This window comes from Vombatus ursinus, unplaced genomic scaffold (assembly GCF_900497805.2).
Source record: "Vombatus ursinus unplaced genomic scaffold, bare-nosed wombat genome assembly UNPS02014770.1, whole genome shotgun sequence".
Lineage (NCBI taxonomy): Eukaryota > Metazoa > Chordata > Mammalia > Diprotodontia > Vombatidae > Vombatus > Vombatus ursinus.
This window is the reverse complement of record NW_020954548.1, coordinates 38489853-38516551: the sequence shown is the minus strand read 5'-3', so window position 1 is coordinate 38516551 and position 26699 is coordinate 38489853. Positions and strand designations below refer to the sequence as shown.

The 26699-nt window shown below is 40.2% G+C and overlaps 1 protein-coding gene across 1 annotated transcript in view; it reads right to left on the bottom strand.

The window, feature by feature from the left end:
* Window positions 1-12607: 12607 nt before the first annotated feature.
* The window catches only part of LOC114043640, a 54845-nt gene continuing 40753 nt past the window's right edge, over window positions 12608-26699 (bottom strand). Inside the window, exons 18-22 of the mRNA XM_027862706.1 lie at window positions 24621-24728; window positions 18985-19106; window positions 16857-16979; window positions 15085-15124; window positions 12608-13682 (exon numbers count right to left, since the gene is read on the bottom strand). Coding sequence (XP_027718507.1) covers window positions 13605-13682; window positions 15085-15124; window positions 16857-16979; window positions 18985-19106; window positions 24621-24728 — 471 coding nt within the window. The 3' untranslated portion in view covers window positions 12608-13604. The remainder of the gene's footprint in view (window positions 13683-15084; window positions 15125-16856; window positions 16980-18984; window positions 19107-24620; window positions 24729-26699) is intronic.

Sequence of the window (26699 nt, the reverse complement as noted above, 5' to 3'; positions counted from 1 at the left end):
ATCATCATTTGTCTGGTGACATGACAACTGAATTTGCTTTAAAGAATCTCACTTCTCTAAGAAGGGGATTATATAGGAATTATCACCTACCTCCAGAGCTCCGCATCAGCCAGACTTGGTCCTCAGCGTTTCTGGAAAGAACAACTCAGGGGAGACCTGTTGGGACAAATCCTCATAGGCTGGCTTGGAATGAAAACCTGAAGATGCCAAGATGGCAGTGATTTTTGCTTTTTTTTTATATCCTCCAGTGGCACATAGTAGGTGATTAATAAATGTTTGCTGACTTCAGATATAACCTTTAAACAGAAACAGCAAACAAGGCCCACAACCCCACTCTGGAATCATCTTGAGATTTGTTCCATGGAACTATTTCAATACGCAGAGGAAAGACCAAGTTGAGCATTACAGGAGCCATTTTCTGTATCTCTCTGGAAATGTGATGTCAGAAAGCAGAGGGGAGGAGAAGTCTGAAGGCAAGGTCATTTATTGTATTGGAGCTGTCTTGATCAATGCTGGGAAAAGACCATAGATCTAGAATTGGGACTTCTGAGGACATTTAGTCCATTTTACAGATGAGGAAACTGAGGCCCAGAGAGGCTAAGTGACTTGCCCAAGGTTGCACAGGTGAGCATCCGATGTAGGATTTGAACTCAGGTCCTCTGTCTTTACTTTCCACCTTATCATGCTGCTTCGTCATCTTTCCAGAGTTTCTCTAAGTCAAAGGGCACACCTAATGGACTTCAAACAATCTTCATATTTTACTCAGTTCTTTTTGATTCCTTTCCAGTTTCCATTAGTATTTAATAATGCTTATCTTGTGTCCCTCAGTACTGATCACTGTGGTAGACCTAGTATAGATGATAACAATAACTAGCATTTATATAGTGTTTTCAGGTTTGGAAAGTGCTTTGATCCTCACACCCCAGCAAGATGCAAGATTTTTATTGCATAGATGAGGAAACCCAGGCCCAGAAAGTTTCAGGGAACTGTCCAGGGTTATGGCTGCTGCTAGATGTCTAGGCAGGATTTGAACTCAGTTTGTCTGACTCCAAGCTCAAGGACTCTCTGCTTTGTCACCGAGTACAACCCCTCCCTTGGAGAAGCTCATAGTCTGGTTTCAGAAAGAAGACTATAATCACTTGAAATCTTTGAAAAGTCATAGCAGGCAGCCTATGCTAAATATGGTAGTGTGGATTCTTGCTCAGGTATCTGGGTTGGCTCAGATGATTCCTAAGATCCCTTCCAGCTCAGAATTTTCTCCATGAAAATGCCCCCAGGCCACCCTTGTGTATCTGGCTGAGGAAAACACTGCTATTTTTGTGTGCTTCTAAGCTTGGTTACAAAAACCCAGGCCCAAGGGTGAGGATGTACTTTGGGATTCTTGGGCACCAAAAGCAGCCGAGACAAAGTGGTCATTGTGGAGTTTAACGACATTTATATACCCCCTGTGCTTGAGTGGTGTGTGTGTGTTGGGGCGTGGGGGGAGGCACTAACATTTGTCCCTGGAAGGAATTGCACATCTACTTCAGGGGTTAAATATTCCAAAGGCGATGAACAGAGGAGGGAGAATTGGCCCTAGCTGGGCTCTGAGAACTTGAGACAAAGCTGTGTGGAGGGCGCTCCTGTAAGTGGACTATTCCATGAAGTTGGTCAGGGTGGGTTAGAGGGATTCCCCTACCTGAGGCAGGAATTCCCTCTCCAAGAATGGGAGAACAACTCTTCAAGGGCTATGGCTTCCAGGAGAGTGATTGACTTGTTGTCCAAACAATCCTTAAAATAATAGCTTATTGGAAAGAGGAAAATAGGGGCTTCCGGAATATATGCATGCACATAGATAATCCTCCTGGGACTGTTAAGAAAAGGGGACTGAAATTCAATTCTCTTTACACAGTTTCAAAAGGACTAAATAGTTATACTATTCCAAAAAAAATTGCTAACCATTACATTATGTCTCCTGTTGTAAAAATAGCTGGCCAATAGTTTATTTTTCTGTAATTTCTGTTCTCAGCCAACAGGACATGAGTGGGAGCTCATGTGTTACTGAGGATTCAGCAGTTTGCTTTTTGGTACATATTTAGTGATGAGAGAGTAGGGGGAATGGTGGTGGGCCCCACATGTGGAGGGAGGCTCCCCATGTGGTGAGGACAGCTATCCTTGTGTGTGGCTTGAAGGGAGGCAGAATAGACATCTCTAGCCTCTTCTCCCTTTACTCTTCTCTTAAGGGATTAGACTTTCATTCCTGCCAGAAAGGGAAACAGAAAGTTGGGACCCAGGCCACTACTCTGCTCTCTTCACAGACCTAATTTTTTTGGGGGGGCTAGGTAATGGGGTTAAGTGACTTGCCCAGGGTCACACAGCTAGTAAGTGTTACGTGTCTAAGGTCGGATTTGAACTCAGGTTTTCCTGAATCCAGGGCCAGTGCTCTATCCACTGCACCAGCTAGCTGCCTCTAGAGACTGAATTTTTGATCACTTTGTTGTATGTGGGAGGAAAGGGCACCTCAAGCTTTATAGCCACAGTTTAACCCCTTCCCCACCTAATTCCAGTTCCACAATAGAGAATAGAAAAGAAATCCATTTAGGCAAATGATAGCAAAACATACAATACAAAATAAAGGAGCTCTCCCATTGAAAGGGAGATAACTCAGCTCAGCTGAGAGAGTGTGTCCTTGATCTCACCCAGGGGAAACTTCCCAAGTCTCTTGAGTAGCAAGCTGAGAATACGGACATGATGAGGAAGAGGGCTCTGCCTGCTCCAATCATGTTTTCCTAGAGGCTTTTCCTTCAGTAACCTGAAGCGGGGTTGGCCTCTTCTAACTTCTACATTTAAAGAAACTGCTCACTTGGAAAGTCCCAAAGGGGGACTCCTGTTTGTAGAGTCCACAAAAGGGGGACTGGCTGAGAAATAAAGCTCTTGCCTCTCAATAACTCCATCCCACCCCTCACACAGGGCAGGGTCTTCATCTTCACAAATAAAGAGAAATACCCATACCAATGGGCTCTAGGACCAGGGCTATGCATCCATACAAAACTTTTTGTTTTTCCTGAACAGTTTCCAAAACATTCCCTACAGTCTTTCAGGTGTAATTCTTGTGTTTCCTTTCACCATCAAGGTAAGTCTTTAATGGCCCGTTCTCACTTTCTGATTTGGCTTATCCAAAGTCCCATGCCAATGATCTTCAGTGATGTTACATACTTGATTACCTGGTGCAAGGTTAAGGATGCTATAGCCTGGATTCTGGCCTTGTGGGTCAGGCTAAGAGAGCACAGAACTTAACTCCTTTGTTCCCTAAAAGTGTAGGAAGAGAAACACAAAGAATTTCCACCCAAACTTCTGGAATAGCTTAGGACAAAAAGTGAATCGCCCAGTGTTCTTTCCACCACACCACCTAGCTGCTCTTAAAATCTACTTTGCACATAGGACCCTTAGTGAAATGGGAATGAACTGTTTATATATGCAAAGCAGATTTTAAGAGCAGCTAGGTGGTGTGGCGGATAGAACACTGAGTCTGGAGTTGGGAAGACCTGAGTTCAAATTCGGCCTCAGACACCTCCTAGCTGTGTGACCCTGGGTAAGTCACTTCACTCTGCCTCAGTTCCTCATCTGTAAAATGAGCTGGAGAAGGAAATGGCAAACCACTCCTGTACCTTTGCAAAAAAACAGAACAAAACAAACCCAAATGGAGTCACAAAGAGGTGGACATGACTGAAAAACAACTGAACAATATGATTTAGTAGAGAAACTCTCGGGAGTTGTTTGAGGCACAGAGAGTGAGTGACTTACCTAGGCTTACACAACTGGTAAATGTCAAAGGCAGGATCTGGATCATAGGATCATTGATTGTGAGCTGGAAGAGTCCATAGAAGCTATCAAGCCCAACTCATTTTACAAGTGAGGAAACCGTGGAGCAGAAAGGTTAGGTTACTTGCCCAGGGTCACACAGTAAATGTCGGGGTCAGGTTTTGAACTCAGGACTTCCTGACTCCAAATCTAGCGCTCTCTCCACTGTGTCCTCTAAGCAGGTTCACTTGGATCTAAGTCTCTCATTATCCACTCAGCCAGGATGCCTCTAGGAACTCCTTTGTGCCAAAACAAATTCCCCAAATAGGAAACAATAATCAAAGGCAGCTAGGGATCTGTAGTGTCATTATACTTTTGTCTATTAAGAGCAATAGGTAATTTTATGTGGACTTTTTTTTAAAAAAAGTTTTATTGACATCTTTTTAGGTACCAGTTATTTCTTGATCTTCACCCGAGCCCTTGCCCCTCAACCTTCCTCATAACTGAGGTATACCATGAAGCAAAGCAGTACAGCGACTGTCTCACACGGTGTGCACCGTCCTAAATCCCCAGGCTCCTGTTTCTCTCAAAAGTGTGTCACATCAAAGTGTGTCATCGTTCCAGCAGTGATTTAAAGAGAGTACTGGACCGAGATCCACTTTTTCTTTGCTTAGTTAAGTAAGTCAGCAGGTTTGAGTTACTGGTAGAACTTAGCTTTTCTGATCACTTACCTGATAAGAGAACAAAAAGTCATTAGAAATAAATGTAAATCTGATTTTTAAAATTAGAGCTAAGGGAAAGCACAGAATGTGGTTTGGTTTTTTTGGGAGGAGAGTTTATTGGGTCCATTTATTTGGGAGTTTCTTTAGATTAGTGAATCACATTATTGATGCACTAAGGCCAAATTACAACTTTTTTTTTTTTTTTAATATAGCTCAAAAAATATTAATCAAGAACAGAAGTCAGCTGGAAAACTAGGTTGGTGCTTTTTCAGATCTAGGCTGAGATTCCATAATATAAAGTCAGTGCTGTCAGGCATAATAACATTAAACTATGAGAGTTTTGAGGCTTTCGGAAGATGCATCAGCTCTGGACTAGCTTCCAGCTCTGGACTAGCTTTGAGACTTGGACAAGTCTCAAAAAGTTAAAATCCACCTTCTGCAAGAAGCCTTTTCCAGTCCTCCTTGATTTTAATGCCTTCCTTCCCAATTCATTTTGTCTATATCTTGTTTGTACGCAGGTGTTTTCATGTTGTTTCCCCCATTCTCTGTGCTCCTTAAGAACAAGTTTTTTGCCTTTCTTTGTAACCCTAAGCACTTAGCACACAGTGCCTGGCACATAGCCGGTCTTAATAAATGCCAGTTGAGTGACAAAACATATCTATGTCTGTCTTCTATCTATCACTTAGCTATCTATCAATCTATCTATCTTTTTAAAAAAATGTGGAAAAAAAGAAAAAAATGTGACCTAACCACCCCCCACCTCCCCCATGCCCCCAAGATTTAGATCAAAAGTGCTACTTATCCCTGGAGGCCACTTTAAGAAAGGTAATGAATGCTTTTTTGTAGGTTCGGTATTTAGTTGGAGTTCAGTCTCAGTGACTGTCTTTGGTAGGAAAATTTAGGCAGAATTTAATGGAGTGGGTAGGGGAGGAGAAGAGAACAATAAAAATGGTTTTACCTTCCAAGAACTTTGGCCATAAACTCTCATCTATCTGGGGGGTGTGGGTGGGTGTGGGTGGGTGTGGGTGTGGGTGTGGGTGTGTATCTCTAACTCTATCTCTCCCTCTATATATATAGAGAGAGAAGAGATCAAGGAGGCAAGACTGGAAAGAACTAGAGGAAAAGGCAGGCAGGAGCGCAGTATCATAGGAAGGTTCTGGGGTTATTTTTAGCCATGTAGAAATAGCAGACAGAAATAAAGGTGCCACCATTTTACGAAGAAGAGGTATTCCTCCAGAACCAATGCAAGAAGTTTTTCTACTGAATTACATGTAACAACTCCTTACATTTCTATGGCAGGTTCTTTTTAGAACAGTGGAGCTAGGTGGTGAAGTGGATACAGCACCAGCCCTGAATTCAGGAGGACCTGAGTTCAAATCTGGCCTTAGACACAACTAGCTGTGTGACCCCGGGCAAATCACTTAACCCCATTGTCTAGCCAAAAAAAACCTCAGTGTTCTTTTTACAAAACCCCTGTCAAGTAGACCGTACATGTATTATTTTTAAAATTGTATATCAATAAACATTTATCAAGTGTTTATTAGGTACTGATGTAGTCAAACGTGAAAATAAAATGATTTGCTAATAGTTTCATTTATGTAGACTTTGTGGAGACTATTCCACACATTTTAAGGCTTAAAAAGTTTTGCAGATTTAAAAAAAAAATCATTTCCCAATATGCATCCCTTGCTGTACCCCTACCAAGGGAGAAAAACAGTTAAACAAACAACCACATTTGACAGTGTAGGGCATGTTCACTATTCTATTTCTGAGGCACAGAGGAAAAAGAATATGAAGATCACACAGGTAATGTCATGGCCAGGGTTTGAACTTAGGGCCACCTGACTCCATGTTCAGCATTCTTCCCACCACCCCACACTTCTGCCAATTCAAATCAACAAATATACTTTGGCCACACAGAGGACCAACAGGGAATGGGCAATGGTGCAAAGTTTAGGGAACATATGGTCCCTTTTGCCCTAGTTCTTACAACTTCCTAGGCATCTGAAGACCTGTGTGGTAAATAACCATCTCCAGCTGCCACTGAACTGCTCACTTAAGCCAGAAGCCCATAGACATTTCTCTGCCTTCTCTCAGCTGTTATGAAGAGGTGGCTGAGAATTTTCAAAGAGGCCAAGTTAGCAAAGCATGAAGGTAAACAGCTTGGAAGCCTGACATTGTTTATAGTGGTGCCATCTTATCAAATCGAAGCCACTACGTGGGATGAGAGGTGAGATGTCATCTGTTTGCTGCTCTATTAATATGTGTACACACACACACACACACACACACATTCTCTTCTTTGGGGCTCAGCTAAAAAAAACGAAACTGCCTTTCCCTAGAGCAGCAAATGAATATGGAGCCATCCACGCGAACTTCATTTAAAACCAGGAAGTTGTTTTGACATTATAACCATCCTACCTCACTGTGCACATTGGGTTTTCAGCTCAGTTTTCATTTCTTTTTTTTTTTTTTTTTAAGGCAATTGGGATTAAGTGACTTGCCGAGGGGCACACAGCTAATAAGTGTCAAGTGTTTGGTCTGAGGCCAGATTTGAACTCAGGTCCTCCTGACTTCAGGGTCAGTGCTCTATCCACTGCACCACCTAGCTGTCCCTCAGTTTTCATTTCTGAAAGACATCTGGAACCTTCTGAACCAGATGACCACACGAGGCTCACTTTGTGGCATTCTGTTATGTCCATGAAGTGGTCCAATCTTATTAATTCTTTAAATAATACCTAAGCATATGGCTTCAGAAGGTCTGAAATTTTTTTTTTTGTGATTCCTTTTAAATGGTTTTAATAAAAACAAACTACAAGACTGAAAAAAAAATATGGATGACTCAAACCAGCAACCCTGGTCTCATACCAAGCTGGGGGCTTCTGGGCTTCCTGATAATCTCTGTTCTCTGCGGGGACATCAGAATTTCGAACCTCAGCTCCCATGCAGGCACTTAGGTTGACCTAATGGGAATATACCAATTCCTTGGAAGCAGGAATTATTTTACATTTATCTTTGTATCCTTAGTTCCTAGCATTCTTTTTTGACACAAAGCACAGGCCTAATAAATGCTTGTTGAATTGAATATAGGACAAGTTTTATTTAATCCACAAAAAAATTATTGAATCACACTTGAGCCCATAAATAGTCAGCACATTTTCTCTTTCCTGTGGGTTTTTGCCTTCCCCAGAAACCTATATGGGACAGCTTGGTGGTGCAGTGGATAGAGCACCAGACCTGGAGTCACGAAAACTCATTTTCCTGAGTTCAAATCAGGCCTCAGAAACTTACCATCTGTGTGACCCTGTGCATGTCACTTAAGCCTGTTGGCCTCAGTTTCCTCGTCTATAAAGAGCTGGAGAAGGAAATGGCAAACCACTCGCAGCATCTTTGTCTAGAAAACCCCAAATGGGGTCATGAAGAGTCAGACATCTAATCAGGTATCATCCCCCTGGTGTCAATGGTGCAACAAGTACCCATAAAAGGCAAAACAATTCACACCTTGCTAAGAGACACTATCACTGACACTACTCATTGCTGAGGCAATGTGAACCCAGGACAGACAATACCTGGACACACTCATACCAGCTAGGAGAAAGTGTCATGTTTCCTACTCAACAATGAAAAGACTTGAACTACAATTTTAAAAATACATACACTATGGATTCTTAGGATAGTTTATCTTTCTAAAATGACTCTATCCACTGCCCACCTGCCTGTCAATACATGGTTCCATATAAAATACATTAAGCCATTTCTGCTGTTAAGATTCAAATTACTAATGGTAAATTCTTTGGGAAAAAATAATTCCACATCATCCACTCATTGCTGCAGGTAGATAACTTCTGTGGGGACTGGTTGAGTGAAAAGCGAACTCTTAGATTTAGAGTTGAAAGGAACCGGAGAGATGATCCTTGGGCAACCTTCTCATTTTACAGCTGTGGAGACTGAGACTCAGAAAGATTGAATGACTTCTTCAAAGTCACACAGCTTGTAAGCAGCTGAGCTGGAATTTGGACCCGGGTTCTTTGATTTCAAATATAGTAGTGACCTTTCCACTCTGGTTCTAGATACTAGTCACAAACTCAGCTTCGAATCAAGATGGCTCTGACCTCCCAAGTCCCTAACTGGAGGTCCCAAGACACGCTAGGTACTTGATACCAAGTAGAAAGAACTGAATTTAGTACAGCTAAAGTGATCAGTGAGAATTAAACTTTCAATTGCTAAAAGAAGTATTGAGGGCAAAGGAGGACAACTAAATCAGAGTTGAAACACTAAGGAGAATCACTGTGGACAGGTATTGTCTTGACCTATATTTGTAGAGGGTTTTGCGTGTGTGTGAGAGAGAGAGTGACTTTAGGGGAGAAGGAAAACACTGGCAGCTTTTTAAACTGGGTTTGGAAAGGAGGGCAGAACAGAAGGTGCAAAGCAGAATGTGTACTCAGAAAAGGAGGTGCTAAGGAAGTTATCAGCAGATTCAAATTTCATATAGTATTAGTGTTCAACATTTCTCAGGTACTGTTTACAGACCTGCTGTTAACTGTTCCTGAGGCCATGTGTCCACAACTGCTTTGATCCATCTGAGTCTCTGCCTTCCTTGCCAGCTTGTTGGTAGAACCACTGGTAGAAGGCAAACAGTTTACAAAGAAAACTGGAATAGAAATAGTTTCAGATCACACATCATGATCTGAGTGGGACTGGATTTGTTCCTTATGGCCTTTTCTATAGAAAGGAGCTACAGGTAAAGGGGAAGTTTTTACTCACTAACCAGAATGACAGAAAAACTTGGTTATTGTGTATGCAACTTTGGCCCAGAATGGAAGGGAAAGAATATTAATAGAACCACAGAATTTCACAACGGAAAGGGAACTTAAGAGATCATTTAGTCCAGGGATTCTTAACCCCTTGTAGGGTGTGTGTGTGTGCGATGGAGCCCTTTGGCAGTCTAGCAAAGTCTATGGATCGCTTCTCAGATTAATGTTTTTAAATGCATGAAATTACAAAGAAACCAATTACATTGAAATGAAGATGCAATTTTTTTCCCTATCCGAAGTCCATTGACTTTCTGAAATATATCTATGGACTCTTATCTGGGGGCAGGGGGGAGTCTGTGGGCCCCAGGCCAAGAATCTCTGATCTAATTCAAACCCCTCATTTTGTAGAGGAGAAAACTAATGGCTCAGAGAGAGACTTGCCCAAACACAGCATTAGCAGAAAAGTCAAATCAGAATTTAACTTTCCTGACTTACTGGCCAGGAAGCTTCCATAGCTTCAATTAAACTCAAAGGGTTCCATCAAATATTTAACCCTGTGGGACAGGTATGGTCCAGTTCTATTTGAAGGGAAGATAACCTGTCATATATTTTAAGAAAAATGATTCTATTGTCTTCATTTCTTTTTTGCAGATCTCAAAGTAGCTTTTCCTTAGGCTTTCTTCCTTATGGCGAACTTCATTTTTTTTTAGCTATCTGAAGGCATTGTGGTACAGGGTGAGGAGTACACCAAATTTGGGAGTCACAGGCCCCGAGTTTGAAACCTCATTACTAACCTACCTTTGCCACGTTGGGCAAATCACTTAACCTCTCTGGTCCTCAGGCTTCTCATTTATAAAGAAGGTTGGACTAGATAGATAGCCTCCAAGGACCTCTCCAGGTTCTAGGATTTCAAATCCCACCTCTGATATTTACTAGTGATGGGACCCTAGGCACATCACGTAACACGAGCGGCAGTGTCCTGGTAAAAGAATACCAATTTTTGCAGTTTTGACATCACAGGGTTGTTGGACCAAATGGATTTAATGAACAAATGAAAAAGCATCATTAGGCACTTGCTATGTGTTGAGCACTATGCTAAATGTTGAGGAAACAGAGAAAAGTGAGACAGTATCTCTTCCCAGGCTCATGAGTTCTAACTGGGGGAGGCCCAGGATTCCTGAGAGAGCTCCTGCACTTGTGAGGGAAAGGAGAGGCCTGGCAGAAGTAGATGGCAGGGCACATGGCAAGGCCTGGTGGTCCTCCTTCTTACTGAAAGGATTGTAGTTGGTGACTCCCTGCTCATCCAAGAGATGTGAACAGCCACGTCCACCCCACGGGGGCAGGAATGGGTTGGAGTGGCCTGACTTATGACTTCCTTTATGTGTGTAAGGCAGTTTATAATCCTTAAGACACTATCAAAGATTTCAGGAATTCTTAAGATGCCCATTTTCTCTGACTGCTCATTACACCTGAGGTTAACTGTACTCCATTATACACAAAGATTGGATCTGAAAAGCAGTAGGTGACAAGAATGCAGGATCAGCACTTGCCCAGTCAAAACTGACGTCCACTTCCTCTTACTGTCCCGTTCTCTTCTGTCTTGTAGTTAAACCCTAGAAGTGAAACTGGTAAGAAAGCAAAATGTGAAGTGGCCTGACCCTTGACTTTCATTCCTTTCCATCTGGCACCTCCTGTTAGGGACTTGGGAGGTCAGAGCCATCCTGACCCAAAGTGGAGTTTGTGACCAGTACCTAGGACCAGAGTAGAAAGGCTGCTACTGGGTGTGGAATCAAAGAATCTCAGCCCAAATCCCAAGCACCCGTGGGGTCCAACTTTACCATCTCCTTTATTGTCTGCACATGTGAAGGCCAAGGAGAGGGGTGTCAGCAACACTTAAGAAATAAAGGTGAGTTTTGACAAACAGTTCTCCAACCTCCATTTAAAATCTTTCAGGTTCAGCGTCATCCCCACCCCAGCCAGCTGGGTGGCACAACAGACAGAGTGATGGGCCTGGAGTGAGCAACTTTTAGCTCAGATCCTGCTTCAGACACTTACAACCTGTGTGACCTTGGGCAAGTCACTCTGCCTCGGTTTCCTCATCTGTAAAATGGGGATCCTAATAGCACCTACCTCCCAGATAGGTTATTGTGAGGATGAGGTACTAAATATAAAGTACTTGGCACATAGTAAATGCTATATAAGTGTTAAATGTCAATGATCCAGTTCTCTTTATAAATTTTTATGTGTACCATCACTATTTATTAAAACATTGGAAGATAAATATGATATGTAGTCTTGCCAGTGAGTTATGAAAATTCATGTATTTTCTCCCTTTGAGGATAAAGACAAATGTTTATAGGGGACACAAACAAGCCCTACCTAGAACCACACATGCTCTGTGCCTGCCAACTACTGATGCTCTGCTCTGTAAATCAAGTATGACCATGCCTTCCTGCAGGAGGCTTAGCAATCACCTGGCCCAACCATTTCATTTTATGGTCCAGGAAATGAAAGCTTAGGTAGGAATGGCAACTTGCTCAGTCGTATTCTTTTCCTGAAGTCTTCTGGATTTTTTGGGATCTCCTTGAAGGCAATTTCTATCTTGTGCCTGTTTTCTGAAGATTAAAAAAATTCATTTTGCAAACAGTATGAATATTCTTTCTGAAAGTCAACAAAGCCAACCTGTGTCATTCTAGCTCCTCCCCTTCCCCTGCTTTTTACAACTAGGCAAGTAAGAACAGATTCTACTAACGCATCATTCTCTTGTTCATATGGGGCTTTCCTCACGGCAACCTTGTGGAGCAGATGCCTGTCGAACTGTTTATGCAGCTCCAATGTATAACAAACAGCACCAGCTACTGGAGGAAAGAATGCCCCATCATGTGGTTAGCATTAGGCAGAGGAAGGACTGGGATCCCGGTCTTCTGGCTTCTCTAAGTCCCGTGTTATTTCCACTCTACTCCTCTGCCTCTAACCAAGGAAAAGAGGTGTTATCAGTCACATGAAGAGACAGAAGAATCTTTTCTAGAGACAGGACCTGTAAGTTTCCATAGCTGAGGCCTCTCAGAGCCACATTCAGCTAGAGGGATAAGAGCTACCTACTCTCTCTTCTGGGGAGGGCATCTCTCTCTCTTTTTTTTAAACTTTTGAAAATGTAACTGAATTCACTCAAGTACAGGAAACTTCGGGCTTTATACACAGAAGTTATGAACTAAAGTTGGCTCAATTCTAGCCTTTCTACAGACCACAGAAGAATAACTAACTTCACCCACTGAGCATTTAAAAAAATCTGGTGTGAAAGAAAGACACATAGAAAAATAACAAAGTAAAATTTTATTTCACAAGGTGAAGCAGAGCAAATAAAAATTCTGATACTTTTCTTATATAATCACTGAGAGTTTGAATATGATTTTTAAAAAATAATTTAGACCTGGACAAATTAAGTTATCTGTAAGTCCCACATGTGCAAAAATACATCAGAAATCATTTCAAACAAAGCTAAAAGGAGGCATTTGGGAACACTACTTCCAGCAGGATTTGGGGGACTAAAGGAATTTAAGATCAGAGGTTGGACAAATGACAGAAGCCATGCTATACTTCTGTTATCATTTTTATGAATTAGAACATAAATGGTAAATATTAATGCAATTAAGAACCTGGTCTGGGCAACTATAACTAAAAAAAAAACTGGTTTGAAAATCTAGAGGACTCCTCAGATCTACCTTTACAAAACCTATGGTGCTACAGTTCTGTTTAAATATTTAAAGGGGAAACATGGAGTTTTAAATACTAAGTCAAAGGCCACACACCTGTGATTTCTGATTGAAGGTTAAAAGAAAATTAACCCAGAAGGGGAAATGCCTGAGTCACTTTTTTCCCCCCACAGGCCTGCTACCCTCCTCAATGCTATTCTGCATGAACACAGCTTACTGAAATCACACTCACAAGACTGAGTAATCTGTGGGGCGGGGGATACCTGCTTTGTCAGATGACTACTCTATCTCCACTCTGAAAGGAATCCTTAGATATTTTATAATTATCCAAATCCAGGAAAGGGCAAAACTGGGTAGGTTGAAGGTAAACGATGGCACCTACATAACTGAGACATCTTGACTGGTTTGTTTTCTACAGGGTTGTCTTCCCCATCACCCTCAATTCAGAATGTATTCTCAGGTGAATAAAAACAGGCCAGTAGATTGGGCAATCAGGAATCTTACTACCAAGACATTAACATCCAGCAAATCTTTAAGAGGAAATTCTGAACACAAAGCATGGTGAACTTGTAGGTGTCTGGAAGCAAGCCACAACAAATTCACAATTCCCAAGAGAAATGATTTAGGAAATACAGTTACAAATTCTCCAAAACAGATACAATTTTGCTCAACTGAAGATGATTTGCAGTCTCGAGATGAGGTCGTTTGAAAGCCTACACAGACAACAAGGGGATAAAATAAATATTTGCTTAAAGGAATATTATAAACCCTAGGATGAAGTCAAGCACCTAAAAATGTTAAAAGTAATATCAAATGCAAAACATTCAAAGGGTCATAGGATTTAGAATAGAAATTAGAGATAATCTGATTTTAGGTCCTTGGGTGTGGCCTTTTGACTTAGTCCAAGTTTTACAGAACAAATCCTTTTATTAAGAGGCTTTGTCCTGTGAAGTCTGGATTCAGTCAAAAGGCTGCACTTATGTCCACAAGTGGCCCTGAGGCCAAAGGTTCCCCACCTTGATCTAATCTCTCATTTTACAGATGGGTAAAGAGAGGAAGGGACCTGCTTCAAGTCACCCAGGAGTAGAGCTGTTCTGGAACCCATGTCCTCTTTCCACAGCTAGTAATCTTTTTTATACAGCATTCCATTACATAGTGTTCTTTTGGGGGGATTAACAGAAATGTAAAGGAGTGAATAATCCCTGAAAATGAAGTACAGGTACATATTGCTTTTAGAACACACAATATCCTCAAATCTAAAAATGAAAAACAAATTTGGGGGTGAGGGTGAAGAGTCACACTAGAGAAACATTAGAGAAGAGATCTTATGTTTACAAAGAGGTTCATCGTGGGTTTCTTTATATAAGGAACTTGCCTGCTTTACCTTTTAAATACACCTTATTGTCATTCACTTTCCGGTCCTCTTAGCTTCCTATATCACTTCAAGCCAAAAAGTAACTCTTAAGCTTCCTGTCTCTAACAACCTAAAGTACAGGGTGAACAAGCATGCAATAAATTCTTTACTACTGGCAGAGCTAATACGGGCAAAAATAGACCAAAATGCCCTCTTTCCCTGATAAGTTATGTGGGTGGTTATACAAGGATGGCTGATCTTAAACAGTTCATCTATAAAGAGTGTGAATGCCACTGTTCCACACTGCTCAAATTTCCTGCCACCTTCCTAACTTCTGAATGGTATCTGTCTCTAATAATCTAGTCTATATGAACCCAGGTAATACCTGATGTCTTATTTGAATATTTCTACCAATAAGCAGACATGTATTTCTCTTAAACCCACAACATAGTTGCTCACACTAAGTAACAACAATCAATATTTATTAAATGCCTTTTGTGTACTGAGAACTATGCTAGTCAAGACATGGTCTTTTCTTTTAAAGGATCTACAGTATAATAGGAGAATAAGACACCAACATAGATTGCTATAAAACAGGATTATGTGAAAGGCAGCTGGACTCCAACGAGAGAAAAAAAAGCCAACAAAGCGAGGCAAAAAGAGAAAATGTCCTATTTTGGTAAATCACTTTAACACATAAAATACATAAGAAGATCCTATGCTTTTTAAAAAGTTTTTCTTATGAACAAACACAGACTTACTTTGAGACGAAAAACATCAAGTGACTTTGCCCAAGGACACCTAAAAGGAGGTAAGACAATTCTTTTTTTTTAATATCTTCATCAACTATGCCATTTTCCCACATAAAGTGTGCAATTTCCAGGATTAGGATTCACAAGACTTACTAAGTTCTTAACTTACTAATGGGTTGCATTCTAAAAATTCACTTAGAAGTTGGTAGTTTGGAACCTGAAATCTTTTTTCCATAAAAATATTTGAAATGGTGATTAGATTCCTAGGTCAGTCCTCAAAAAATCCATCTGACAGGTGATAAAGCCAAAGCCCTGGATTTCATAGCTTTATAAGATTCCTGAGCCCAAGCTCCAAAGGCTATGGGGAGGGGAAAGCACCAGTAGCTGGGACAGGCCTAAGATGACTCCCACAGCAATGCCAAGGAAGGACACAGGCAAAAAGAAATGATCAGGTTGTCTTAAATTGGGGATCATCTATGGTACCGGTATATATTTTCAAAATCTCATTTTGAATTTAAAACAAATAAATTGTTTTTTGATAACTGTATTCATGTGTGGATGCTTAAGACTTTGAGAGAATATTCACTGTGGTGGGGAATCTTGCCAATTTTTAGTCATCCAAGGTTGTTCTGTTGCAAAACTTGCTAAGAGATAAAGCAACATACAAAGCACATGCACAAATTCTCCTGAGTACTCAAGTGCAAATGGTGACAATTTGACAAAGAAAACTGGGCCAATATAGGAAAGGTGTCCCTTACTCTATGCAATCTTTTAAAAACTTTCCCTAAACACTTCAATCTTACTGAAAGACTGCTGGGTTTTGAATTTTTCTTTTATTATATCTGGAAGATGCTGTCTGAATGGAAGAAACATCCCTTAACTATGACAGGAATGTTTCAAGTATAAAATTAAGAAAACCAGATATTTCATTCATCTTCTGAAGAGACAGAAATTACAAATTAGTCTATTTACTAATTACTCTTCCTTTGCATAATATCAGGAGAACGAGAAAAGAGCAAGATTCATATACATTGTGTGCCAAATAGCAAGGGACTACTTACTTTTTAGACTCAAAGATACCTTCAACAAGAAATCAAGTCTTCTCATAAACTCACAGGGAAAGGTCAGTGTTTAGTAGTTTTATTCTTTAAAAGAAAGAAGCTGGATTGGCTCTACTGTGTTTAGGGATGCTGACTGTCAGATACATTAGATCAAGGCCTGCAAATTCTCTCCGCCCAAATAAAAAGTTTCAGGAGCTGAACATTTAGCTATTACTTTTATATGATGCAGAAGACTGCAGCTTGACTTAGCCTACCTACCCTATGAGTCCTGAAATCAACATCAGCTAAGTAGCTTTACATACTGGAAAGTCTTTTATGAATGAGACATTATCTAGCCTAGAGAAGGGCAAGTGATTTATTCTTATGGGAATATGAATGAAAATGTAAACTTTCGTATCCTAAAAGAATAAATTTCATAGGATTTAATGGACTCTGACCTCTGTGTATGTTAAAGACACAAACATATCCAGGATAATTCTTCAATTACTGGTAAATAAACACATCTATGCTGAATAAATATTTTCATTGCCCCACCTTCTAAACAGTAGAATTAAAAGCCCATTTAAAACAAATCTTTCAACAGATCAAGCTAATAGGAAGCAGTCAAGAGACTATGCTGATGACAAATCAGAAAGAAATTATCAGCAAAACATCATTGGTACAAATAAGTCATTTTTCTTAAAATCATTCTATGTTAGAATTAATGTCCATAATACTCACTGATTTAAGTTTTCTATTATCACATGTGATAGAAAGATGCCAATAGACTGCAACTGTGAATTCCTGAAGCTCAGGAAAAGGCAGAGTAACTCCCCAACATAGTCTGGACCCAGGGTTTGCCACCTATTCAAACAAACATCTTAGCATTTAGTCATACCTTTAAATTAAGCCTACTTGACAATTTAAGCATCAATTTTATTTCTCTCAGAACATATGCAAAACCAGCATCAAGTGCCTTTCTTTCCTACAGTGCCATCAATTTTGAGGATGTTCAATAAATGCCTATTAATGATGACGGCAAACACCTTCAAAGTCTATAAACGGGACCTTCTCAGAAAGGTGACAAGGAATGGGTAGAAATATAAATGTGTCTTGTGTTTCTCATATTTCTTGCTCCATATATCTCAAGGACCTTTTTAAAATTAATTATTTTTTTTGCATTTTGGGGTTCAATCTCATTGAATTCCTATTTTTCAGGTCAGATGATCTTTGGTTATTTCTTTACTCATGGAATATTACCAGCCTCCCACCATCTCCCTCTCCCCATGACTGGGGGTAGAAGGAAGGAATATTTCATTATATTCCAAAGATACAAATCAAGAAGTCAGATTTTTTTCCTAAGATAGACAACTTTCCTTCTTCCAAGTTCGAGGCTCCATAATGCCTTTAATATGGAAAGCCTTGAAAATCTCTAACTTAGCCATCTGAGAAGCAAACAGTTACGAGGAGAATTCAGTTTATTTATTGTAGTAAACCAGTCATCTTTCAAACAGCTCATAGCTACGTCACCACCAGTGTTCACTTGTGATAATGACTAGAAGAAGGCTAGATCTAGTAGTAGCCCTTTGTATTAGACACTACTAAAACTTAAGGATTTCCCCACCTTCCCCATATTTAAAAAAAAAAAAGCAGGATAAAATAAATGCATGAAAAATAATAGTGGCATTCAGCATAACTATAGCCAAACCAGCCAGTGCAGATTTCTTATGATGCTTTTCAATTCAGGATAAATAAATAATTTAGAATTGGTGATTAGCTTATGCACCACTACTTTCTCAGAGCAGGAAGAATGCAAAGTTCATCTTACTACCACTGTACTTACAAAGACAAAGAAAGGCTAAAGAAAGTGACTTTCTTGGGACAGTTAGGTGGTGCAGTGAATAGAGCCCCAGCCTGGGAGTCAGGAGGATGAGTTCAAATTTGGCCTCGGACACATAACTTTTACTAGCTGTGCGCCCCTGGGCAAGTCACTTAATCCCACTGCCTAGCAAAAACAAAACAAAACAACCCCCCGCCCCCCCAAAAAGTAAATGACTTTGTTGTAATTAAAAGGCTAATGTAATATGTATCATTATTTTGCTTTCCCCATAGCACTGGATTACTATTTAAATTCCCAGCTAAAAAACCGCATTTAGGAACAATACAGAAGAGTGAAGTACCGGTTATATACAATTTTCTTTATAGGAAAACTATATATGTATACTTACTGAAATCATAAATATTTTATATACATCAGATATATATCAAATGTATAAATATAAAATATATATAGTTTTATTGAAATTATAAATATTTAAATAATTGAAATCTTACCCAACAAACCCTGGATAAGAAAGCTAAGCAAGTAAAAAAACAGTATAATAAAATGGAGTTAATACATATTGGGCTTGAATTATAATGAGACATGAGTACTTTATCAGGTAAAAAGCATTTACATAAAAAGTACATCTCTTATTTTTATGATCTTATAAGCAACAGAGGCCAGTGATTTGTGAAACAGAAATTACTTCTAGCAGAGCAGCTGTGCCTTCTAAGGCCTATTAACAGAATCATGACTCACTCATAACTGTGGAATATAAAAAATTCACAAAGCCTCACAGAAAGCCAATTTTCTCTACACAAAATATTCAAGGTTACATTTCTTCAATTTGGGTGAGGAATAGAGGGAAAGTGAGTTTACTTTCCATGCATCAAAAAACCCCATGCTTAAGTGGCCAGGACAACTATGTTCATCAACTACTACTTGACAACGCATTGGTATCAATTATTGTCTGATAAATACCAAAGACTTGTTCAGGTTTGCTTTCTGGCATCTTCTAAATGAGTAGTTCAAGGAGGAAACACTTACAATTTTAGCACAGTGTGTTTCTGGTAACTCAGATCTCTGGCAATCATACTGACAACATCATGAAGAACTGGCATTCTGGACAAGAGACCTTCCAAAAATAGCTTTAGTGCCCAGAAATTTTTCTAGGAAAGTTAAAAAAAAAAAGAGATTTTAATTTACTGCCATAGCAAACATTCCACTGTAATTCTCTCTTCCCTTTTCACCTTTCTCCCTAACTTCATATCCACACAGGTAACAGAAGTACCATTTAAGTATACCGAGGCTCCAAAGGTGATTCACATTTATAGATTAAGAGCATTCATAATATTCAGTCACCATTACGTACCTACTTTATGTAAAGGGCTGTGGTAGCTTTAAGCATTTTATTTACAGTGTTCCAAAAAGTCTTGGTGCAGTTGCAGTTTTAAGTTTTAACAGCTTAAAATCGAACTAAGAATTCTGGGGATACTACACACACACACACACTAAATGTTTTGAATGTGTTTGCTTTCTCTGATAGCATGACTGCAATTCCTGCTTTTATGCCCCTCATTTTTATTCTGGCTCTTTGTTTTTTAAATGTGTTTTGTGTGGGGGCAGATTCAATCTGTTACTTTTTTGTTTTATTGGACTGTTTAGTCCATTCATACTTAAATTTATGAGTTAATTTTATATTTTCCTCTATTTGTCTCTTAATAGTTTCCCTCATTCCCTGCCCCCGCAAAAAAAATTGGGCTGTTTTTCCCCCTTCCTCTGTAAATTCAATACTATATCTCTGCAGTTATTTTAGCTTAATTTTAAGGCAATCCTATTCCCATAGGCTCTCTTCCTTTCATTCTCAAGCCCCACCCCTCCACTTGTTACCTCTTTACTTGGTTTTGCTTAGTTTTTCCTTTCTTTTACCTAGTTAATTTAAGTCTTCCCCTCTTTTCCCTCTCAATTAAGTAATCAATAACCCTCTTCCTCTCTTCTCTTATTAGTTTTTTAAAATGCCATTTTCTGTGCCTTTTTCTAAAAAAAGATCTTTCCTTCATTCTCTTCATTATTTATCTTCCTGTCGTCTACTGTAGCCTTTTATTGTTTAATTCATGGTCCTTATAATTATTTAGCCCTTCTTTAGCGTCTGCATTCTCCCTGAAATTGAAATTTCTAAGGTACCTATTTTAGGTTCCTTCTTCTAAAGTTGCTATATTATTGCCTTGTAGATCTTGCCTCACACTTCCCTCCCTTTTCTGTTGTGCCTCACTCTAAGAAAAAGCACCCTTGTAGGGAACAGAGAAGATATTGACCCATAGGATTCTGCCTATGTCTTTGACCAGTTTATTCCCAACTTCAACCTGCCACTTGGTTATTTTTTTCTCCATTTGCCTCAAAATCTCCTCCCTAGATCCATGCCCTTACATTCTGCTGAGCGTCAGGTGCCCCACGAACTCTGATTTCCCTTCTCCTGAGGCAGGCTGAATAACAAGCACCAAATCCCCAAAGGTCATATTTACTGTTAAGTTCCTTTCATTTTAAAGAATATCTCTCTTCAACCATAGGAACATTCATCAGCGGTACTCTCTACCACCAATGAAATAAAGATTTTCCCCCTTTACAATCCCTCCTTTTGTCTCTTCAATCATAATCCTGTAAACTCTTTTCTTTCTGAGAGACCACAGGGCTATTCTCTCTTTGTTGTTAGCCTTTGACCTGACTAGGGTACATCATATATTCCTCTCTATCTTCTTCCTCCTCTCACCCCTTTTGTGCACACCTATTCTGTACTTTAGTCCCATAAAAAACATCCATTTTCTTACAGGTAAAGTGTTACGAGGTTGTTTCAAGCCTGGTTCTCACTTGAATTTGACTTCTGCTTTCACTCATGTTTCTCTGTGTACATTTAAAAAGAAATCTCTTTTGAGGTCTGTCTTCATGATATTTCTGTTGCCTTGAGTATTTGAAAAGCAAATAATTTTTTCAGGTCTGGTTTTCTTTCAAGAAATGTTTCAAATGCCTCTTTCTGATCAAATGTTTATCTTTTTTTCACTTATGGTGAGGCTCGGATTTGCTGAGTAAATCACCTTGGGTTGTGCATCTTGGGATCCTTTGCTCTTCAGAAGACATGATTTTGTTCCCTCCTGTTTTTCAGTGGGTTCAGAACAATCTTATGCTATTTAAATTTCAAAATTATAGCTAGGTGAGTGCCAGGCCTGGAATCAGGAAGACTTATCTTTCAGAGTTCAAATCCAGCCTCAGACACTTACTAGTTTATGTGACCCTGGAGAAGTCACTTCACCCTTTTGTTTCCTCATCTGTAAAATGAGCTGGAGAAGGAAATGGCAAACCACTCCAGTATCTTTACCAAGGAAAGCCCAAATGGAGCCATGAAGAGTCAGACATGACTGAAACGTCTGAACAACAATAACAAAAATTAAAATTTCCCTTCCTTTATATTTGAAGGTCTTTCTTGCTTGCAGAATTTGTCATTTGTCAGTGGAATGGTTAAATTTAGTCACTATTTGTCTTGGAGCTTACAGCATAGGGTTCGCTCCTAGAGGTGATCTATGGATTCTTTGGACTGGCACTTTGTTTTCTTTGTTTGGATGGTCTGGGTGGTTTTCTTGCATTATTTTTTGTATTATGGTGTTCAGGTATTTTGACTTGCATACTCTTCAGGGAGACCTCTAATTCTTAAGTTATCTCTATTCATCTTGTGTTCAAGGTCAATTAAGCTTTGTTTGTATGGAAATAATGGTTTCCAGGGTACAGCCAAGATGGTGAGTAAAAGCAGCGACGTGCCTGAGCTCTCCCCCAAACCCCTCTAAATACCTGTAAAAAATGGCTCAAAACAAATTCTAGAGCAGCAGAACCCACAAAAAGACAAAGTGAAACAAATTTCCAGCCCAAAACAACCTGGATGGTTGATTGGAAAAGTCTAATGTGCCGGGCTGGGAGAGGAGCGCAGTTAAGTGTGAGCACGCAGGCAAAGACCCAGGCCTCAGGAGACTGAATCATGGGCAACTGTGGCGGTTTCCAGACTTCTCAACCCACAAATGCTAAAGACAAAGGTCAGTAGGAAGTAGAAGTAGTAGAAGGTCAGTACGAAAGGTCTGTGACAGCGGTGAGAGAGAAGTTTGGTCCCAGCCTCAGTCCCAGCACTGGGCGGCAACTGCTTCTAGAACTCTCGGCCCACAGACAGAGGAGAAATCGAGTAGCTGATAAGAGGGGGATTGCAGGGATCTCTTTGCTGGTGCTGAGGCAGGATTCTCTTGCTTTGCCTGTGCGTGGATCTGGGTCGTAGTTCTGGGTGGTGGTCCTAGGGCAAGGAGGAGCGCTGGCATGGTGGAACTTGTAGTGGCGATGGAGAGGGAATTCTCCTCACAGTTCCAAGGCAGAAAAGAGTGATTGTGGTCATTCATAGACCAGAACCCAGGCCAGGAAAGGAGTAAACACCTCACCCTTGATCGATAATGCTTTCCTTTAAGTTATTGCTTTTTGTTTCTCTTGTTCCAGACCTTCATTTTGGTATACTTACTTTAGTTATCCTTTCTATTGTTTCATAAGTGAGACTCACCACTGTGGATTCTTTTTTAAATCCTACCAATTGTATCTTGCTTTCACAATTCTTATTCTCTTTTAAACCATTCCGTTATCCTACACAAGTCTCATAAGGTACTCTGCTTTACCAGGTATTGGAAAATTTTCTTTTGTCTTTACAATACTTGTTCATAGAAGCCTGAACTCTCTTATCTGAGCTGGAGGCCACATTCCCTTCTACTATTAGTATCTTCCCTGTTGGTTTATCTGTTTATGCTCAAGATCTTTAATTTAGTTTTCTTCCTCCTGAGATCTTTGGCAATTTCGGTCCTTTTCCCTTATTTTCCACTATTGTGCTTTGTGTAACTCTCCCCTTTGATGGCAATTTCCTTGGAGGCTAGATCTCAAAGTATCTCAGTGTCCCCTCATGCTGGGCAACTCATGGTTTATCAGCGTTGGTTCTCTGTCCCAAGGGACTTCTGAAGGATCAGAACTGGGTCTGTCTGAGTGCTGAGCTCTTTCTGCTCAGGATTAGTGAAGTGACACAAAGGTGAACACAGAGATCCTATCCCCTTTTTCTCTGCTATTCCATTCCCTGGATGATCTCCTTGTTTGGTACGTAGCTGGAACCAGCAACTACTCCTCACCTGGAATGTCATACCTCGATACAGGTCCCCTCCTTAGTGCTCCCTGGATCTATGACCTGGAATCAGGCAGTGAGCAAGAGAGCTGCCAGTTGGCTCTGGGTATACCACCTGTCCTTAGCGCCTGGCATGCTTCTGGTCAGATGCCATACCCAATATCCACAAATCTGCCTCCCTATCCTTATCTAAGATGAAAAAATCATTTGCAGTCATTTTTTTCCCCCTCGTATTTCCTCATCAGAATTTGGTCTGGTGCATTTTCTAGATCTGTTTAGAGGAGCTGTGGAGGTGGAGATTGCAGTACCTCTTTCTGCTACTCTGCTGTCTTGGATGACCCAAGTCCAGTACTTTTATCCACTACACCACATTACATTTTATACAAATGCATAATAACTACAATGCCAAAGAGAGTATATATCTATATCTATCTATCTATCTGGTGTGATTAAAAGACAAGTACAAGTACTTTGGGGAAGTCAGAAGAAGGAAAAGATCATTTCCTCTATAGCTTAGTGGAAGTATTCAGGGATTAGAAGAGGCTTCATGGAGTTGGTATCATTTGAGCTACTCTTATCTGGGAGTGGACTGAGAGAAAGGCTGAGAGAAGGGGCAGTGCTCAAGGTACAGGAACTATGTCATCTTGGGTAATGGAATGGGGAGAGAAAAAAGCTAGTTATATATGAGGACAAGAGTAGTCCAGTTTGGTGGTACACAGAAAACATGTAGCCCGGGCAGTATGAGTAAAGACTCAGAGGAAAATCAGCATTGGGAAGGGCCTTCACTGCCAGGATAAGGAGTACGGATTCATCATGTCACTTCCCTATTCAAATCCCTTCAATGGCTCCCTATTGACTACAGCAAGTCACACCTAGGAAAGATTAATCTGGTAATGGGATAAAGAATGGAATAGGGTAGGGTGAGGGAAATGCAAGGTAGAAGGAGGAATTTCAATCAGGTAGTAAAAAGGGTCTGAATCTAGGAAGATGGCAATAGGAATGGGAGAGGAAGGAAAATGGTGGCTATGGGGAATATTGTAGAGATAGAATTAAAGCCTGGTAAATGACTGGATATGGGCCAAAGGGTTATACATTATCTTTGTATTTATGACAGTACCTGGGTTCAGATTTTTTCTTTTTTAAAGACCCACATCCACAGGCTGGAAATACAGGTGCTCCTCATAGCCTGATACCACTCTGATCAACACAGGAGTTTTAACCGGCTCCATATCTGACCTGGGTTGGTTCATTCTCTCCCAATGCAATACAGTGATCCCTTATACCCAGGGGCTCATGATATTAATGCCCAACTTAGTACAGACAGTGAAATGGCTTGGGTCACTGTAACTCAGAACTCCCAAGCTCAAGAAATCTGCCAACCTCACCATTCCTATAATAGCAGGGATTACAGACCACGTGCCACCATGCCTGGAGGTCTTTTGAAAAAGAAGAGAAAAAATTGCCTTAATCACTTAGATTCAAAATATTTAGAACTTACCCCAAAAGCTAACATTATTTCAAGAAAAGAAGTCAACCATGGCAAGTCAGTTCGCAGCATCTGAAGCACAGCTTGAATGGTGAGAAGAAAGCAGGCCTCAAGGTCTAGCTAATTAGAAAAACAAACAAACAAACAACAATCAGAGACAAATACCCAAGTACATTCATTCTTCTTTATTAAGCAATGCTGAGTGCAAAAGCACCCAGGACCTCACTAGCAAACTAAATGACATATGCGACTCATTTAATCACAGAAGCATGAAATAAATCTTGTAACAGCTGACATTTATAGAGCACTTTAAGACTGACAAAGGGCTTTCTGTCTATTACCTCATTTTCTTCCCCTAACAACCCTGTGAGTTAGGTGGTACAATTTTTTAGGCCCAGTTTACAGATGAGGTAACTGAGACTCCAAACTGACTGTAAGTAGAAGGCTCAGGATTCAGTTGAATTCAACAAACATGATGTATACTATATGATAGGTGCTGTGCTAGGGAACAAAAACAAAAACAATCTTCATCTACAAGGAGCTTATGATTACTGTAGAGGGGTAAAACATATGCAGCTAAATCTATACAATGAAAAATAAAGTAATTTCAAAAAAGAGGAAGCACTAAGAACTGCAGGGATGAGAGAAGTTTCTGTATTAACAAGTGGCACTGAAAAGCACTGTGAGAGAAGCTTGATTCTACGAGGTGCAGAAAAGGAGGAAGGGGACGTCAGACATGGGGCACCACCTAATAAGCAAAGGCACAGGGGAGGAAGACAAAATGTAGTAAAGGGGAAAACAGTTTAAGCCAACTTGACTATAAAGGAGAGTCCCCACAATAAATAAAATTGGACAGGACTGTAGGAGCCAAATTGTGGAAGGCTTTAAATGTCAAATTGAGGATTTTATATTTTATCTGGGAGGCAATAAACCCATGTCTTCTGCCACCAAGTCCAAGTAAAACCAAGCTTCTTCAGTAATAGCAACATGAAAGAAACACAACGGGAATGCATGGATTAAATCACCCTTAGCAAGAGATATGATCAAATCTTTCCACAGCCTGAAAGTTCTCCCCTGACCACCAAAGTCTAAATTCCTTGGTTTGGCATTCTGGGCTCTGACCTACCTTTTCAGACTTCTCTCTGCTCACCTTTATGTATTCTCTTTGCCTAAATTGGACGACTTGCCTCATTCCTGTTCCCACAAATATGTACCACTCTTTCTTGCCTCCATGCTTTTGCTCACATAGTTCTTCATAACTGCACTACCCTCTCTATCTTTGCCTGTTGAAATTCTTGTCTTTCTTCAAAGCCTGGTTCAAATGCTACCTCCTCCATGAAAATTTCCCCGATTTGCCCCAGTTAAGAGATCTCACAGTGACTTCTTCAAACTCTTATCATTTAGTTTTTTATTTCCTCTAGTACCTAACACACAGTGCCTTTCATATGTGTGTCTAGTAATAAATGTTAAATGAATGAATCAATCAATATTTATTAAATGCCTTCCATGTGCCAAGGACTGTGCTAAGCACTGGGGACACAAAAAGAGGCAAAAGATAGTCCCTGCCTTCAAGAAACTTACAGCCTAATGGGAGAGACAATATGCAAACAAAGATATACAAAGCAAGCTATATATAGGATAAATAGGAAATTATTAAGAGGGAAGGTACCAGAATTAAGAGAGGTTGGGAAAGGTTTCCTGTAAAAGATGAGATTTTAGTTTGGACTTAAATGAAGCCAGAGAGGTCACTAGTCAGAGTAGAAGAAGAGCATTCCAGGCATGGGAGACAGCTAGAGAGAATGCCCAGAGCCAAGAGATGTGTCTCGTTCTTGGAACAACCAGGAAGCTGGTGTCATCAGATCAAAGAGTTTGTGCTGAAATTAAGGTGCAATACTGGAAAGGTAGGAGGGGACCAGATTATGAAGGGCTTTGAATGCCAAACAGAGCATGTTTATTTGTTCCTTGGGAGACACTTGAGAGAGGCAGACCCACCAGCAGGTTACTGTAATGAACTAGGAGTGGGGTGATGAGGGCCTGCATTAGAGTGGTGGCAGTGTGAGAAGACAGAAAGGGATGTATGCAGGAGATCTT